Consider the following 17,916-nt stretch of genomic DNA (forward strand, 5'->3'; position numbering starts at 1 on the left):
CAGCCGGGTACCCTCTGGGCTCTCCCCACCTCCCCACCAGCCTGGGACCAGCAGCGCACACTTGCACCCCCATCGGCCCCCATCTCCCCAGAGTGCTGGTGACTCCAAGAACACCCGGTCTCTGGCAGGCTGGACCGGGGGCAGGGAGAGCTTCCCAGTGGGGTCGCGGTATGGGGGGGGGGGGGGGGGCGGGTCACCCACTGGATTCAGATCCTCCCTTCCAGGGAAGCCCCAGACTTGGAAAGTGAGTTGAACACAGCTACAGCAGGAGCGATTTCTGAAAAGCCAGAGTTAAAAGTTGACACAGCCAGGTGGCTGGTTAACCCGGAGCGGTCCTCTCCGCTGGGACCAGACCAGGGGTCAGCAGAGGAAGGAGGGAGAGGGGCCCTACACAGCACTGGGCGCCAGAGAGGACCTGGGCCAAGTTTTGTGCTTGGCTGCCCATCCCTGAATCCTCTCTAGCCTCACCGTCTAGCCTGGGCACTGCCACCTCCTTTAGGAAGGCTTCCCAGACTTACCTCACCGGTGCATGGGTGGGTGCCCTGATCGGTGTCCCCACTCCCTCAGACTGAGAACGCAGAGCAGAGGGGACCAGATCCTGTCACTGGGTCCTCAGTGTCCCAACTAGCTAAGGGTCAGCATGCAGCCTCTGCCCAAAGTTGCAGAAATGGTGGAATGCAGGGGTGCAGGTGAAGCCCAAGGGTGTGGTACCAGGCCTGGGATGGGGTAAGCATCCAGGAGCTAGAGTGTGGCCCCCAGGGTAGACAGCACTCTCCCTGGGTCTGGCTGAATCAGGGGCCAGGTGAGAACTTTGCTGACATGTGGCTCCATGAGGGGAACCCAGCTAGAAACCAGCTTCTCCCCAGGTAACCGCAGATGCTAGCACGTGGGGTGTGCAGGAGGGAGGGAAGCGTCGGAAGCCGCTGCAGATGTCTGCACAGGACCCCCAGAGCCTACCTAGATTCCAGGAGCTGGGGGCAACCAGGGGGCTTGGCGGGACCTGCCTTCCTCCTTGCTCAGCCACATCCCAGGATGCTCTCACTGCCAATCCCCTGGACACCCCCTTGCCACCATTCCCTGCCCTTGGGGACCTCAGACAGTGAAGACCACACATGGCCCTAAGGTTGGACCCCCATGCAGCTGCACACAGCAGACCATCCTCACCTGTGCCTTGGCTTTGCCCAGGATTGTTCTGTCCTAGCCAGGACCTGGGCTTGTGACCCCAGGCAGCCAGTCCCAGTCTGTGCCAGCAGCTGGGGACCCCTACATCCTTGGGGTGGGGAGAACAGATGATAGGACCTGTCCCAGGTGGACATTAAGGATGCTGAACTGCCTGGGGTTCCAGAGGGCCGGAAACAACAAGGCACAGAATCAGGACAGGAACCAGTTGTCTCCGTTTATTTTCTGGAAAGCACATCTGCCAGTTTGGGCCAACACCTTTGGCTCCCATAAGGCAGGGGAGGGGGGCCCCTGAGAACAAAGACCACCCTGAACCATTGCCCAGTTGGCCAGCTGATGAGCAAAAAACAGGCCCCCAAATTTGGGCCATTAACAGTACAAAAAGTAACAAAACTGAATTCACCGCTTTCTCTTGCAAGCTTTGAAAGGTGGCAGTCTGGGCTATAAAGTCTAGAAGCATTGCGCAAGAAGTGTTAAGTCTACAGCAAATACATCTTGTAAAAACTCAATAAATTATATATATAGATATATATAAACTTGTAACATCTAATAACATTGAAGCCTGCATGCAGGGCTGGCCCCCACCGGAAGCCACCTCCCCACCCGGAGCACATGGCAATTAGAACTTGGAAGAAAATACCAGCTTGCTTTGAAGTCCCAAAAAATAAATCTCCTAAAGAAAAACCCTATAGAAATCTAATTCCCTTGCAAAAGAAGGCCAAAGGAAACAAAACACCTCACTAGAATCACCTCAAACTATGAACAACCCTTGAGGGCACAAAGGAACTCGCTGGGTTTTGGGGGGTGGCAGGCCACACCCAGCACTATCACAACCCCACGGTCCCTTCTCCGCAGTTAATAAGTTAAAACTGAAACCTCTGTGCCATGCGGCTGTCTCAACACTATGAGTGTGGGGCGGGGGGCAGGGGTTCTGGGCGATCGATAAATAGCTTTACAAATATACAGGTCCAGGTACAATTTTTAAAACAAAACTGTCAGAAAAGCCGCCCCGTGGTGTGCTGGTGTTTGCTCTTGTCTCAACAGCAAATCCCTCGGGGAGGCTCCCTGGGCCCCCAGGGTCCTGTGCCGGCCACACCAATCTTTCTTCCATATAGATATGCATATATATAGGCATGGCTTCTATTTATATAAATGTACACTCATTTCTGGAATGAACCTCTCGGAGAGAAGGTAAAGGCTCCTGCCTTCAGGTACCCGTAATTTAGCCTCCAAGGAGCTGGGGGGGGACATGGGGCAGGCTGGGGCGGGGTGGGGTGGTTTGCTCACATGCATCCCCAGGCACAAGGTGGTGCGTGGCGGGGGCCTGCCGCATAGGGGCTACCCCGCAGGCTCAGCCCTAGGGGCCTTGGTCCACACTGCATGCCAGAGCCTGCCCACCCCCCCACCGGCCCCTGGGAGGCAACGGATGTGGGGGGAAGGGAGCCTGGGGAAGGGGCCCGGCTCCCTGTCCTGAGGGGCTCCTGGAGGAACCCCTTTACATTCTACATTTGTCCCCCTGGTGCTGCCAGCGCTGGTGGCCAGGAGGTCACTGTACAGCAGAGTGGGCACCCCAGGGATCCCTGTGCAGGGGGCCTCAAGACTCACACTCACACACACGGGTGCACACACACACACACAAGTGTCTGTCCATTGTCTGTCTGTCCCAGGCTCGGGCCCAGGCAAAGGGGCCCCAGTGGTTGACAGCATGCCACCAGCAGCACAGGGTAGGGGGGAGCTGGCGTCCACTCTCAACAGTGGTGGGGGCTCGGCCTGCAGGCTGCTGGCCCTTCACGTCCGCAGGCCCCCACTGCTGGTGGGGGCCGGAGGCAGCAGGTCATGGGCAAACACAGAGTCGTCCCCCGAGGAGCTGGAGCTTGGGGTGTCCTGGCCGCCTGGCGAGTACTGCTCAAAAGGCACAGACAGGTCCAAGTACTCCTGTGGGAGGGTGGAGGTCAATGCCACGTCCTCCACACAGCACGGGCGGGGGGAGGGGGTGGCACTCACATCTGTGGATGTCACAGTGAGGATACGGTCCAGGTCCTCCACCAACTGCTTGAAGGTGGGCCTCTGGGAGGGCACAGCATGCCAGCATTCCCGCATGATCATGTACCTGCAGGGGGGTGGGGGTGGCAGTTGGGAAAGGCTCCCCGCCTGCCCTCAGCCCCGCCTGCACCCCTTGGGAACCCTGCCAGCTGCAGAGAAAGTGGGGACACTCACAAGTCATGTGTGCAGTTGGCCGGCTTGTCCATGCGGTGACCCTCCTTCAAAAGCTTGAAGAGTTCCTCCACAGGGATGCCGGGGTATGGCGAGCCTCCCAGGGTGAAGATCTCCCAGAGAAGGACCCCAAAGGACCAGCTGGTGGGGAGCACAGGACGGTCAGCCTGCCTCCCTGAGCAGACCCCCAGCAGAGCACAGGGGTGATGGGCCAGGGCCCAGGAGGCTCCCAACGGTGTCCTGCGTCCCCTTGACACAGTTCCACGTCCCCCACAGCTCCCAACCCCTGGCCCTCCTCAGGATCTAGGAGACTACATACACATCACTCTGGTGGGTGTAGACCCGGTCAAACAAGGCCTCAGGTGCCATCCACTTCACAGGCAGCCGGCCCTGGGCGGAGGAAGGGGGTACGCTGGGTCAGGGGCCCTCCTATGGGCAGGGGGAGCCCTCCCTAGCCTCCAACCGACCGACCCCCGCCTTTAGCGGGGCTCACGTTGGTGGTCTTCTTGTAGTAGTCCAGGTTGTGCACATCGCGGGCCAGGCCGAAGTCCGCAATCTTCATTACATTGTCCTCGGTCACCAGCACATTGCGGGCGGCCAGGTCCCTGTGGATGCACTGGGGGAGGGTGGAGGAGGTTTGAGGCTCCCACGGGGCCCCCACTGGCCGAGGGGCCTGTGCCCGCCCTCCCGCCCCCGCTTACCTTCTGGGAGGCCAGGTACTCCATGCCCCGGGCCACCTGGTAGGCGCAGGACACCAGGTCCTTGCAGGTGAGCTGCTCCCCGGGTGGCCCACAGGTGTCGAAGGAGTAGTCCAGGCCCGGGGGCCGCCGTGCCCGCAGGTACTCCCGCAGGTTACCCTTGGCCGCATACTCCACTAGCACGTACAGGGGCCCTGGGGGCACAGGAGCCTCAGAGAAGGTTCCCCCAACAGGCCGCGAGCCCCCTGCCCCCGCCATGGCACCTACCGCCCTGGGTGCAGGCCCCCAGCAGGTTGATGATGTTCTTGTGGCGGCCGATCATCTTCATCATCTCCATCTCAGATACCAGATCCGATAGGTCCTTATCCGTGGCGTCATCTGTAAAGGAGGGAGACCACCTTAGGGACTGCTGCTCCAGCCCCGACCGGACCCTCCCGCCACAGCCCACCCTTCCCTCACCTTTGAGCATCTTCACTGCCACAGTGACGGGCCGGGCAGCCCTGTCCTTGTCGATGCCAATGGCCTCCGCCATGACCACCTGGCCGAAGCATCCCTCCCCAAGTGGCTTGCCCAGTGTCAGCCTGGCAGCAGAGATAGGAAGCCATGAGCACGCCGCCTGCTCCAGGCTCTGTCCCAGGCCGTTTCGGAGGCTCGGTGCCACTGCCTCCAGGAAGCCCTCCATATGTGCCCCTACAACTTTGCTCGTGAGGATGGAGAACGCTGGCCTTCCAGCCTCTTACTGTGCGGGGCCCTCCAGATGGAGCACTGTGCAGGGGTGTCCCCCACCTGCAGGGTCCCTGGCCCAGCCTTCTCTGGCCCCAGCACCACGTCCAGTGGTGGCCACCCTATGCAGGGAGCCAATTCCCACCTGCCTCTGACTGGAATCCAATCAGGCTTCTGAGGGAGCCCTCCTCCCCCACCACAAGGCTGCACCCCATATGTGCCCCCAGCCCTGGCACACAAGGTCCCATCGCCACCACTGACCGGGCCCTGGACAGCTCCCACTTGGGGTCAGCAGGCAACTCCAGCTCGGAGACATTGGCCAGTGCGGGGCCTTCCCCTGAGGACAGCCTGGCGATGCGTACCAGGGGTGTGTTGGAGTTCATAGACGAGTTGGACTCCAAGGACACCTGCTTGGGTCGGCAGGGACAGGTTGGTGCCGCAGGGCCAAACCACGGCAGGGTTGGTGGGGGGCTGGGGACGGTTAGGCTGCAGCCCTCTCTGCATGGGCAGGGCTGGCCAGGGCTTGGGGGGAGGGCTGTTCAAGCTCCACATAGTGCTACGTGAAGACAAAGTGACCCGGGAGATGGCAAAGTCAAGGGTGGGGTTGCCTCAGCCGCCACACACACACCCGTGTCCCCACGTGGGCCCCAGTTCCCAGACACCGCAGGGTGCTAAGCTCAGCAGCCCAGGAGACGCGGCCATGGAGGGTCTGGGAGGCCAGGCAGCTCAGAACCTGGTATCTACTTTCTGTTACCTGTCGCTTGAGTGGGAAGCGGGAGACCTTGTGCACGGCGGGTGAGCCCAGGCCCTTCTTCGGGGGCGTACGCAGGCGGCAGAGAGTGACGGCCGCCACCACCAGGATGAAGAGGAGGAAGCCCACCCCGTAGCTGAGGACGCCCGCGTACACGCTGCCAGCCTCACCAGCCTCCACCAGCTCCTCCTCAGCTGCAAAGACATGGGCGTTGCAGGCCTGGCCCACCTGCACGGGAGCCCCCACGAGCTGCCCTGGGCCTGAGCCAGAGACACAGTGGGCGTGGGGAAAGGGGCTCAGACCCCAGAGGGGGTGTACCAAGGGCCCTGCGGTCAGAGATGCTGGGTCAGCAGGGGGACGCCCAGGAGCGGAGGAGCCCAGGAGAGCCAGCAGCACATACGCCCACCACCCGGGGAGACGCCAATGCTACCACCTAGGCTCTTGGGGACCTGGCTGAGAGCGGGGGGCTCCAGGGGAGGGACCCAGAGCCAAGACACGGTGTTGTCAACTCCGTTCCCATGCCCGCCACTGGGCCTGCATGAGCACTCTGTGGAGTAAGCTGGCCACGGGCCGCAGGGTCCCCTGCCTGTCCCTGGCAGCCATGGAGTGTCCCAAGCCAGCGAGCCCAAGAGGACAGGAACAGAGCAAGCAGCAGCAGGAGCCAGTACCTGGAAGCACCACCAGCCACGCAGAGTGATGGGAAAACCCGATAGAATTGCCCGCCAGACACGTGTACTCCCCAGCGTCCTCAAAGGTGACATTGCGCAAGGACAGAACCTCTAGCTCCTTGTCGGTGGTGTTAGCGCCCGCCGTCTACAAAGAGAGAACAGAGCGCGATAGGCGAGCGCCAGCACCTCCCACGGGCACCACGGCCAGAGTCCACGCGGTGATGATCCAGCCAGGCTGCAAGGAAAACGCCGCTGCCACCACCACCACAACCACGGCCACGGCGCCAGGGGTCTTCCGCCTCGTGCGTCCACACAGAGCCCGAAGCCAGTCCCTCCACCGGCGAGTCCTCTGTCCCAGGTGAGCGCCAGGCGTGCGGCCAGCAGCAAGCTGCACCCACGCAGCATGCAAGGTTAGCGTGCACACAGGGGGCGCAGGTGGGGAGCATGGGTGGGCAGCTGAGTGGATGGACTGACCGATAGACCGAGAGGAATGGCGCAGGTGGGAGAGCCAGGGGCAGAGGTCACAAGAGCAGGCGAGAGAACGTGGGCAAGAGACGCACGTGCACACACACACATAGACACACATGCACACGCACACACACACGCGGGGCAGGGACAGGGCAGAAGCTCACAGAGGGGCACAGCCTCTGCCGGGGCTGATGGCCTCCTGGGGGTGCCATGGGAGCGCAGACGGGGTCAGCACAGGCCACAGGGGCTTGAAGCACATGGTCACGTGGAGGCCAGTGGCACCCACATCGCAGACGTGGCTGTGTCAGGAGCACAGCGTGAGCCACGGGGCAGGGAGCGAGCAGGATGGGGGCGTGCAGGTGGGCGCATGGCCAGGGCGTCGGAGCTGGAGCTCGGCGTGCCAGACAGCGTGGGACAGAGTTGTTACCTGCTTGGGGCCCGTGAACACGCAGCCAAAAGGCCTTCTCAGCCACGCCTATGAAATTGGAGGCTCGACAGAGGTACTCGCCCCCATCACGCTCGGACACATTGGCCAGGCGGAGGCGTGCGTCGGCCTCCACACTCTCACTGATCCAGGACTGCGGGGACAAGAGACCCGGCTTAGGTGCGTCCTTAGCAGCCCGGCCGGGCACAGAGTGGCCATGTGGGCTCAGGGCCCGGAGCAGACCCCGCCACAGGGGTGGCACTCAAGGAACGGAGGGGGTGGGCCAGGCTATGCCAGGCAGGAAGGCTTCCTGGAGGAGGTCATGGAAGCACCTCCCAGTAGTGGGCCGTGGTTACTCAGGATGTGCCTTCGGCCTGCCCCCCCAACTTCAGCCCAGAGCATGGCCCTCCAGGGCTGGCCCTCCGCCTGCCTACCCCAGGGTCCCGGCAGGGCCTGGCTCTGTTCCGGGGTGTGTTGAGATCTTGCCTGACGGGGCCACCGCGGCCTTTGTGTTTGGGCCTGCACTCCCACTCTCAGCCCAAGTGCCTGCTCTCCACCCTCATGAGCAACAGATGTTTCTTTCTGGGCTGACAGTGTTGCAACCGTCCCAACTTGGGGCCGTGGGAACAAAGTGGGGGCCGAGGGAGGTAGGTGGGCACGAGCTGTGCTCTGTGCATGCAGACGGTGCCGAATCAGGTGCGAGGCATGGTGGCCTGCGCCTTGGGTCCCAGAGCGGGCCATGCCCCAAGGGTTCAGCGGCCACCTGCCTGACACAGGGCCTGGAGCTTGAGCCTGGCCCAGGGTGCTATGTGCACGCCCGCCTCCAGGGCTGAGGCCAACCCGTAGAGCAGACCGGGAAACTGAGGACTCACTGCAGGGCCACGCACTGCCTGCCTCATGTGCCGGGACTGGGCCCAGACTCCCAAGCCGACCCCCACCCACCGTACCGCTTCTCCCCCACTGGTCAGATGCCAAGCTCCCCCAACACCCGTGACCCAACCGGCCTCCCTGCTGGGATGCCTTCCAGCTGGCCACAGGGCAGGCCAGGCCCAGCACCCTGAGCAGGAGCCTGCAGCCCTGCCAACACCCAGCTCGGGGTGGCACTCACCTTGAGCACAGTGACATACGGGGTGCCGTCGGGCCCAACTTTGCTGCCATTCACCTCCACGTGCTTGAGCCACTGGATGTGGGGCTGTGCATCACTGTACACCTTGCAGTGGAATTCCACGTCACTGCCCAGCACAGCCGTCTGGTTGGCAGGCAGCCCGGCCTGCAGGATGGGCCGGTGCGGCGAGCGCTCTGCGGGGTCAGATGGGGCTCAGGGGCGGCCCGGCCCTGAACCACCAGACCCCGCCACACCCCGCCCCCCGCCAGTCCAGAGCCTCACCCAGCACGTCCAAGGTGTAGGTCTGCTGGATGCTGCCGAACTTGTTCTGCACAACACACGTATAGTTCCCGCGGTCTGAGGGCACCACGCTCTCCATGACCAGGCTCCACTGCTGGTGTCGTAGCTGTGGGCAGGTGTGCAGGTGAGGAACGGTGGCCCAACCTCCACTGGCCAACACCACCCACCAGCAGGCCCACCTTGATGCCCCCGATGCGGTGCTCGCCTCGGAACTCCTTGCCATTCTTCAGCCAGGAGATGGATGGCGTGGGGTTGCCGGCGGCTGGGCAGCGGAAGCGCACGGTGTTGGCGGCGGGCACCGCTAGCAGCTTCTTGTCCATCCGCTCGGGCCGCGTCCAGTAAGGAGCCCCTGCTGACAGAGGGGCACTTGCCAGTCCAGGGTGGGGGTAGAGGCCCGTCTGACCCCGCCTTCGGAGGCCACCAGGCTGCCCATGCCTCCAGCCTCAGTCCCCTCCTGAGCACAGAGTGTCAGACTTCTGAGGCCTGCTGCCTCGTCTGGACAAGGCCACCGACAGCCCCAACATCACCTCCTGGCATTCTCAAAGCCGAGACACGCGTCCCTTCCCTGCCCTGGCCACCTCCCCCAAGCACCCTCCCAGCCAAGGGGACCCAAGGGTCCGGAACAGTACACCCTGACTGAGGAGCCTTCAAGACACAGCGGTACCTCCTGGGGGACCACCCACCCACCCAGGGAGGCACATTTGGAGCCAGTCCACTGAGGCACAGACCCAGCAGGCCTCAGAACCAGGTCAGCCCAGGTCATGAAGCCCAGCCGGACCGACAAGCAAGGCCAGGACCTGGAAGCCAGGAAGGTGCAGAGCCCAGATCTCACAGGTGGCCAGGTACCTGCTAGAACCCTTGAGACCTGAAGTCACCCTCTAGAGCACGCTAGGGCCTGACGGGCAGGGGGAGTAGAAATGGTGACACAGCATCTGGGAGGCCCTGCCCCTCTCCTGGTTTTACCACCCCATCCCCACCCTAACTGGTTTCCATCCTTCCTTGTTGCTGGAATGCAGGCTGCCTTCCTGCCATGGGAGGTTGGGCCAGCATCCCCTAAGACGGGAGAGATACCCCTTTCACCCCCACCTCTGCCCTACTGCCTTCAACACAACCACCTGACAGAGGAGGGCACCGAGGCCCAAGCAGGGAGCCCTCCAGGGACAGAGACCCCCGGGGTGACCGGCTGGCTGAGACCATGGCAGCTCAGTGCTGCTAGACAGTGCCTATGGAGAGTAGCCCTGGCAGCAACCCTCAGAGCTGCTGAGCCCATGGGCTAATGGGGGAGGGGGCACCAGCATGGCCTGGCATGGCTGGGGGTGCTTGAGGCTCCAGGTGGGCCTGGAGTTTGGCTCTGAACTACTAGCAGCCAAAGGAAAAAAGGGAAAAGAGAGGAAACCTAGCAGCTTCTTAGGAAGGGCCCTTTCATGCCTCTGCCCTTGTGCACACCCAAGGTGGAGCCAACCTATGGGGCCCGGCCCTCTGCCGGGACCACTCCCCTCCTACGTCCCCACCCAGGCCCGCATACCTGGCTGGCTCCCCCTCACCTCTCCGCCACTGGACCCCGCAGGGCCTCCCACCCCTGTTCCACATCTCTCAGCTTCTCAAACTTGGCTCCTCCAAAAACAGACAACCCATCGCCCCTAACCAGCCCCTCTGTGACAGACAGGCTTAAACCCCCACGTGCTGTCACCGGCCTGCTCCCCACACCTGCAGCCCCCCCCCCCCCCACCCAGCAGATGCAACAGCCTCCGGTTTACATTGAGCACATGTCCAAAACTTGGTTCCTGGAGTCCACAGCCACCCTCTGCTCCCACCTCCCCTGCCCCTAATGCCCCAGGCCGACGGCCCCACAACAGCCCTGCCAAAGACATATCTGGCCTGGGCCACCACACCCAAGGCCTTACAGCCCCCGTGGCTGCCACCTAGAGCTCAGGGCCGCCACACTGAGGGGAACCCACACTCGTCACGGCCCTGAGGTGGTGACCCCCAGGCCTCAGTCTCCCACCTGCCCGATGACAGTGGAGGGCTTGGCACCTAGAAAGCAGGCCCACCCCTGGGAAGGCAGATCCCCACCCTTAGCCAGCCCTGCATGCCTGCAATCTGGGCTCACCTGTATCCTCAGCCTCGTCCTCCCCATCTTCATCATCTCCGGAGGACGGAGCATCTGAAATTCAGGCAACAGAGTGCGCAGGAGTCAGCCCCCTGACAGGCAAGCACCCAGCGCCTACTCCCCGGTGTCTACCACCCCTCCTGAGTCTCTGGGGGGCCTCCTTCTCTATCAACGACCACAAAGATGCTCAATGTGGGGTGCTGTGGGAGCATGGTCCCAACCCCTCACCTCGCAGCCACTCACCCATCACATCCCCCACCCGGCCCCGCCATGGCCATAGGGTGAGCCTAGGGGAGCCCACATGAGCCCGCACCCTCCCAAGGCCATGCAGTGAGCCTGGGGGAGCCCAGCGGGCACTCACCCGTCACTCGCACACTGAAGTGGGAGAGCACACGGTGCGTGAGCCGCTGCCGGCAGCTGTAGGCCCCTGAGTCCTCGTGGGAGGCATTGAGCACCTGCAGCCGATGAGGCCCCAGCAGGACGCGGTCTGAAGGCACCAGGCCCACGCCGTCCTTGACCCAGACGCTGGGCCCTGTGGGACCACCAGCAGGTGCATGGCAGCTCAGCTCCACGGTGTCCCCGCTGCCAAAGACCAGGTGTTCCTGCTGGCCAGGCTCAGGCCCCGGGGCCTCTGTGGAGGAGATGGAGGACCCTAAGGCAGGCGCCCCCAAAATAGGAATCCTGGGCGTCCCCGCCAAGGCACCACGGCAGGCCCACCGCCCAGACATGCACGGAGGCTGTGGCGGGGGCATCTAGGGCCCAGAGGCTCTGTGTCCGGAGCCCATAATCCTGCAAAGGGCTGGGGATAGTGACATCCAGCCCTGCCAATGGGGGGTGCGCCCCGAGGACCCCTAGACCATGGGGGCACTGACGCGAATGACACATGATGAAGCAGGTTCTGCTGCATTCCCGCCGGACCATCCTGATGGACACCAAGAATTCCCAGGGCAAAGCATCCTGAAGTGTTACTCTTCCTCTGCTTTTTCCCAACCACTCAGAAATGCAAACTGCACCCTGAGTTCACAGGCCATTCAAAACCAGGCAGTCGGCAGGCAGTCCTCCACAGACCTCTGCCTTCTAGCCTGAAATGGAGGCTCAAGGCAGGACAGACAGGGTATGGGCAGGGGTCCCACTTAACACCCCATCTCTCCCCTTGGTGGCAAAAGCACTTCTGGACCAGAGAACAGACCCTCCCCAGTTCGAGAAGGAAGCCGCCGTGTCTGGGCAGCATGGGCCGAACCTCCCAGAGCAGCACTTGCTGTGGGCCAGTGACCTCAGGGGCTGGCCCAGGGTGGAGGCGCTCAGGGTCGTGGAACACCCGGACCCTGACTTAGGAGGGAGTGTCATGTGTGTGAGCCACAGGTCAGCACTACACTAAACACATAGCAAGAAAAAGCTCATACAGAGAGGGTACTGTGTCTAGCCAGCAGTGTCTCATCGGCCAGCAGGTTAAGGGGACCTGGACGCCCCCACCCAATTTCATGGATAAGGACCCAAGCTGGGAGGAGTGGGAGACTGTTCAGATTCAGCCAGGAGCAGGTCAGAGTGGGAGCCCTGATGCCAGGGCTAAGGGGCCCTGGCCCACCTTACGTGCCAATGTTCTGTTGGGGGAGGGGATCCTTGCCAAGGGCAGATATCCACGGGTAAGCCCAGGGGCCTTCCTCCCTCCCCAGCAGCTGCCCAGCTCGCAAAGGGCCGAGGCCTGCCATCCAGGGATACACCACTGGCGGGGCTGACGATCACCCCCAGGCATCCCTGCCAGGGCCAGACAATGCCCAGTGCAGGCAGGAGGCCTGGGCTTGGGGCCCAGGACAAGGGTGGGTGGTCCCACCGCCCAGGCCTCCTTCCCCAGACCCAGCTGGGTCAGTTACACTGTCACTTGTCATTCTGCCGACGCGTGGCCTAGATTCGAGGGCCCAGCTGCCCACTCTGGCCACACCAGCCCCTGGCTCCCTGGACAGTCCCAAGTCTGCCTACTTACTTCCGGCAGTCCCACCTGTCCAGGCCCTCTAGAAGGGTCTCTGAAATATCCTCAAGTCTACACCCCTGGGGCCCACAGTCAGGACTCCTACTCTAACCTCCAACCCCCCCCAGTCCTGGCTACTATGTCCTGTGGGGACCACCCAGTGCTGGGAGCTGGCTGAGGCCCCCCAGAAGGCTAAGGACAGACTGGTCCCGGCAGCCTCAGCCCCAGGCCCCGGCCCAAGGGCAACAGTGTGCTTGATTCTGGTTTGGTCTGGGCAACGTTGGCAGGTCAACCATCCACATAGCATTTCCTTCAGCCTGGTCCAGCATGGGACTGGGGAGACATGGAGCAGCCCCTAGGCCAGCCATCTGCTGATGGACAGATGCTGCCATCAACTGAGGCCCAGCCCCGGATGTGCCCAGGTGCCAAAGCTGGGGAGCCCTGGACCCAGGTAGCCTCCAGGGGATCTGATCCACCAGGCCCATGCCAAGTCGTGACCCAGCAGTGTCGCTGAGTGCATAGGGTCAGGCAGGGGGACAGAGGATAGGCAGGGCCCAAAGCGATGGGCACGGGTGGGCACAAAACCCGTCACCATAGGCTCTACCCTAGGGAGCAATAGAGGAACACGGTGCTCAGTGCCCACCCCCAGCAGCCCCAGGAGGGAGTCTTTCTCCATTGACACAAAGAGGCTCTGCCTGCATCTACACCAGTGCTGGGGCCCACACATGCTGGAGACCAAGTCCTGTGTGCCATGGCAGGTACCCACGTGCCATTGAGGGAAGTGGGCCCAGCTGGAATGTCTGCCCCCACCAGCACCCCCACCCCAATGGGGTCACCAGCACCCCCACCCCAATGGGGTCTGGGCGCCACCAGGTACTGCGTGCGAAGGGCAGCCCAAGGGCACAGCTCAAGGGGTACTCTATCCTGGAAAAGCCCAGCTGTGCTTGCAGGCCTATTTCCCAGTCACAGGGTGTTCATGATTCTGCTAACTCACTGGCCTTGTGCCTCAACTGTCCACCCCCCACCTCCGGGACACAGGGCAGAAATCCCACTGGAAGGCCAGGGCGGCCACCATAGCTGTGGAAGGGCTGGATCACATGACAGCAGGGGTGGGACACCAAAACCATCACCATTGAGGTCACCAGGTGACGTCCAGGGCAGGCCTAGTTGGGAGGGCTGCCGCTGGGCCCCTGACTCGCAACAGGGAGGAAACACTCCTGGATTCAGGTCGCTACAGTTGAGCCCTGCCAGTGCACAGGGATGGCACAGGGGCTGGACCACATTCCCTCAGAAGGGCCTTGGGTTGGGGGCAACCCAAAGAACAAATGCAGACCTGATTCAAAGGAGCCATTGGAGCTGGCTGTACCCAAGAAATTTGGGGTTTGAGGTAGAATGAAGAACAAAGGGTTCTGGTTCTGGACGTGTGCTGAAGGTTTCCAACTTCAGAGTATGGGACCTACATGCTTTCAAATAGCGCAAGAGAGACAGCTTGTCTCAAAGGGAACCCGAAGTCAAGGGAGAAAATCTGATCTTCCCCCTTCCCCACCTGGAAACTTTCTGAAAAGTTTGATAACAAAGTTAGAAAAAAAAGGGGGAGATTGGAGGTCAGGCAAGTGAATGTGGGCTTACATGATGACCCAGCCTGCCCTTTCCAGAAGTCTACCATTACCTGTCCTCACAAATAGGGAGGTAACTGGGGCTGGAGGAGGGCACCCAGAGCAGAGCCCCAGCAGGATCTGGAGTCAGGAAGCTCCCATCCCGTCCAGAAAAAACTCCCCTCATTGCTTACTTCAAAGTCACTCAGGCCTGCTGCAGCTCCTGTTCCCCTTTAGTTTTGGTTTTGAAATGGGGCACACCGAGCCCCAGAGTAGCCCCAAGCAGAGCTGAGGCCCTGGGGGCAGGGGTGCGTCTCTGCTTGGGTCCCGGGCTGAGGTCAGAAGTCCAGCCTCTTGCTGAACCAGGTTAATGAACCACCCAGAGGGCTGTGGGGCTCAAAGTCCGGCCCCATGGGGTGGGGGGAGGGGGAGGGTGCAACCAGGGCTTTTCTGGGCAATGCCTATCTGCCCAAAGGACTCCTCCTGACTGGGTGGAGTCAGAGGGTAGGCGGAGTGCCCCCCACCCATGTCCCTCACAGGGAATACTGGGGCCCATTTGGAGAAGAAGGCTGCCCAGGTCAGGCCAGAGGCCCTCACCTTCCCCACCTCTGCCCCAGCTAACTCTGGCTTCCTGATTCATGTTTCCCAGTAAAATGTCAGCTGGAACCTCTACATTTCACGAGGTCTTTGAATGTTTACTGCCTGGTCCATCTACTTCACGAGCTGGATTAGCTTCGCTGACCTAGCCACTCACTACCTGTCCCACCAGCTCTCCTTCCGAGAGGGGCACAGCTATCTCTAATGGAGGAAAGAGGCCCCGGGCCCCGGGGTCCTTCCTGCCACTGTGTCCCAGGCCCTGCCTAGGGTGCGTTCCCAGAGGGAGGAAGGCTCGCCCCCATGCCCGCCCCCCGAATGCCTCAGGGGGTCCTGGGAGGCTCTGGAGCCCCGCCTGCCACCCGGTCCTCGGGGCTAGTTGACATTCCTCGGCCGTAGGGAGTAATATCTTTATCTGAATACGAATGCTAATTCGGGGCTCCCCCCGCGACCGCCTATTCGGCGCCCCTGGACGCTGGGGCCGCCTGAGCAGGACGCTAAAAGCGCGCGCTGACCTCGCGACGGCCTCTGTCACGTCGCTGAATGACACACACATTCAAGCGCCGGGACCATTTCATTCATAAAAAAATGACATTGTTCCGGGAGGCTGCAGCCGCCGCAGTAGAAAGGAGCGCGGGGGCGCAGGGAGGGGAGGGCAGCCATCTGCCTCCGTCCTGCCCGCGGCCGCCGCCTCCCTGGCACCGCGCGCCCGCCGCCGCTGCTCAGCTCACACCTCACCGCGAGGCCGGCGCGGCCGCCATCAATGCACGGTCTGTGGCCGCGCCGGGTACAAAGGAGCGGCTGTTCGGGTCCCGCCCGGGTGGGGCGTGAGCTCACCGGGCGAAGGCCTCCCTCCGCGCGGCCCCCGAGATCGCCTGTGCCCCTAGAGTCGGCTGTGCCCCCCGGATCGCCTGTGCGCCTGGAACCGGCTGTACCCCCGGGCAGGCCCTCTCCTCCGGGCGCAGCCAGGAGCCTGGCTGTGCGTGTGGGGGGCGGCGCCGCCCGGAGCGCACAGCCGGCTCGGCAGGGGGCCGCGCGCGCTGCACCTCGAGGGTCGCGGCGCGTGTGCGGGGCGGGGCCTGGCGCACGGACGCGTTCCCTCCCCTCCCCGGCGCTCCGCGTACTGGCCCCTCGCCGACCACCGACGTTCACCCGACCTTGACAGCCCGCTGGGGTCGGCGGTTCCACTGCCCTCGGACCCCCGCCCTCTTCCCGCTACCCCGCCGGCGCCCGGCCTGGAGTCGGGCGCGCGCCCTGGGGGGGGGGGGGGGCAGACACCTTCAGCCACCGGGCAGGAGAGCAGGGCTGGCGAGCGGAGGCACTAGACCGTGTTGCGTCGTCACGCAGGCCACTGGGGGGGCGGGCGGGGGGCAGGCTGACGCACTCACACCCTCTCTACAAAGTGCGGTCTCGCGCTTTAGGCCGAAGTCATGAACCGGGACGGAGGCGGGTTGGGACTGCAGCACCAACAATAGGAACTTTCCGTCAGGGAAGGCCCGCAGAATCGTGGAAACGCAGCCCCGCGCCCTCTCGATTCTGCCCGGGGTCAGGCTGCACCCCACTGGGGAACCGCGGGGAGTCAGTGGCAGCGGACGCCGCAGTCGCGACCCGCTCCCCGCCGCGGCTCCGCACTTGGGTAGTAGCCCCGAGGCTCCAGGAGCCCCACAAACTGCCACGCCAGCTTTAAGAGGGCTACAGAAACCCGGGCACCGGTTCCGCAGGGCCAGCCCAGGACGCACCCTCGGGCCCACCCCGATCCGGCGCCCTCACCCACCCAGCAACCCGTTCCTGGGCCCCCGACGCCCCTCTATGGTACCCTTACCTGCCGCTCTCCGCACGACGCGCGGCTCCATGGCCGGAGGCATCGAGGCTGCGCGGGTCATGACCGCCAGCACCACGCAGATCGCTAGGGCGCGAGCCGCGGCGCCCATAGTGGGGGCGAGGGCGACGACGTCCTCAGGCGGCGCGCGCGGGCGTACTGCCCCCCATGGCCCCGCTCGGGAACCGGCGGGAGGAGGGCCCCCCTCGGGAGACTGCAGGAGAAGGCGGCAGTTCGTTACCCGGGAGGAGCCGGGACGCGCAGGGGCGGAAGCGGCGGTGGTTGGGCTCCTGCGCCGCGGCTCCGCCGACCCCCGGCCGCCCCGCCCGCCGCCACCGCCCTGGGCTCCCGGGCCGCCTGGCGCCGGCCGCCTCCTCCCCGCCGCGGTCCCTCCCTTCCTCCCCCTTCCCTCCCTGACTTCTGCGGAGCCCTCCCAGGGCGGCGGCGGCGGCGGCGGCGACGGCGGCGGCAAACTTTCCAGAGCGGGAAGCCTGCGCCCCCGCCGGGCCCCGCCGCAGAGACAGTTCGGGGAGATGAGCCCGCCGCGCGCTCTGGCCTCGCCGAGCGCCCGCCTCGACCCCTCCGCGCCCGCGCACCGACCTGGCTGCCGCTGGCGCCCACTCGCCGCGTGCGGCTCTGGCTCCACTCGTTGCCCGGCGGCCCAGCGCCCGCGTCCCCTGCCTGCAGTGTTGGCTGACCCGTGCGTCCGTGCGCCCGGCGGAGCAGGACTGCGAGCCGTACCACCGCCGCCGCCGCCACCGTGCACTGAGCCCGGGCTGCCTGAAGCGCGGCAGCCAGTGGGGGCCGGTCCCCGGCCGCCCCGCCCTCTGCCCCGCCCCCGGCCCCACCCCGGCCCGGCCACGCCCGCCCCGACTCGCTGGGCGCGGGACACGCCCCTCCCCTGAGGCGGCCGGGAGGCGGGGCTGTGACTCGCCGGGACCCAGCCCGCGGAGGGGATTAGAGGGGGCGGGGCCGGGTGGGGGCGCCGGGCGGTCTCGGAGGGCGTGGGAGCCGGGGCTGGACGCGCGAGATACCCGCTGACCCACCGCGTCGCCCTACTGGACCCGGCGGGCGCGCGGAGGGGCCGAGCGCAGTCCTCCAGTTGCGCGACTCACAGTCCCAATCGCCACCCGACCTCGGATCACCGAAAGTGGGGACATGGAAAGTGGGGGGTATCCCGGTGGGTGAAGCCCTATCAGACAGGCTTCACCGAGAAGGAGCTGCTCAAGCTCTAGCTTGAGGTGAGCAGCCGGTCCTCAGGTGGACAAGCCCCGGGGCGCATGGAGTCCTGGAAAACTGTGT

The 17,916-nt window shown here is 63.9% G+C and overlaps 1 protein-coding gene across 11 annotated transcripts; it reads right to left on the reverse strand.

Annotated features, from left to right (window-relative positions):
* Positions 1-1,371: 1,371 nt before the first annotated feature.
* Positions 1,372-17,371, reverse strand: FGFR3 (fibroblast growth factor receptor 3). Of its 11 annotated transcripts, none has more exons than XM_059167123.1 (18): positions 17,215-17,371; positions 16,618-16,828; positions 11,002-11,271; positions 10,641-10,694; positions 8,710-8,882; positions 8,513-8,636; positions 8,234-8,424; positions 7,129-7,279; positions 5,569-5,759; positions 5,076-5,224; positions 4,551-4,672; positions 4,359-4,469; positions 4,095-4,285; positions 3,887-4,009; positions 3,713-3,783; positions 3,397-3,534; positions 3,184-3,289; positions 1,372-3,114 (listed from the first exon to the last, which is right to left on the reverse strand). In XM_059167123.1, the coding sequence occupies exons 2-18, from the start codon at positions 16,724-16,726 to the stop codon at positions 2,968-2,970; spliced, it is 2,421 nt and encodes an 806-aa protein (XP_059023106.1). In that variant the 5' UTR covers positions 16,727-16,828; positions 17,215-17,371; the 3' UTR covers positions 1,372-2,967. The 11 variants fall into 11 exon arrangements, with proteins under 11 accessions (XP_059023106.1, XP_059023099.1, XP_059023093.1 ...); XM_059167116.1 differs by having other exon boundaries at positions 11,002-11,292; XM_059167110.1 differs by lacking the exon at positions 7,129-7,279 and adding an exon at positions 6,234-6,378 and having other exon boundaries at positions 5,076-5,221; positions 8,710-8,879; positions 17,215-17,346.
* Between the last annotated feature and the right edge of the window lie 545 nt (positions 17,372-17,916).

The sequence above is a fragment of the Mustela lutreola genome, chromosome 1, assembly GCF_030435805.1.
Source record: "Mustela lutreola isolate mMusLut2 chromosome 1, mMusLut2.pri, whole genome shotgun sequence".
Classification (NCBI taxonomy): Eukaryota; Metazoa; Chordata; class Mammalia; order Carnivora; family Mustelidae; genus Mustela; species Mustela lutreola.

Coding starts and splice junctions, on each gene's coding strand:
- FGFR3 (XM_059167116.1), bottom strand. CDS start 16,726: ATGGGCGCCGCGGCTCGCGCCCTAGCGATCTGCGTGGTGCTGGCGGTC. Junction 10,695..11,001: donor CTTCAGTGTGCGAGTGACGG/GTGAGTGCCCGC, acceptor CCTGAATTTCAG/ATGCTCCGTCCTCCGGAGAT. Junction 7,280..8,233: donor CGTATGTCACTGTGCTCAAG/GTGAGTGCCACC, acceptor TTGTCCCCGCAG/TCCTGGATCAGTGAGAGTGT.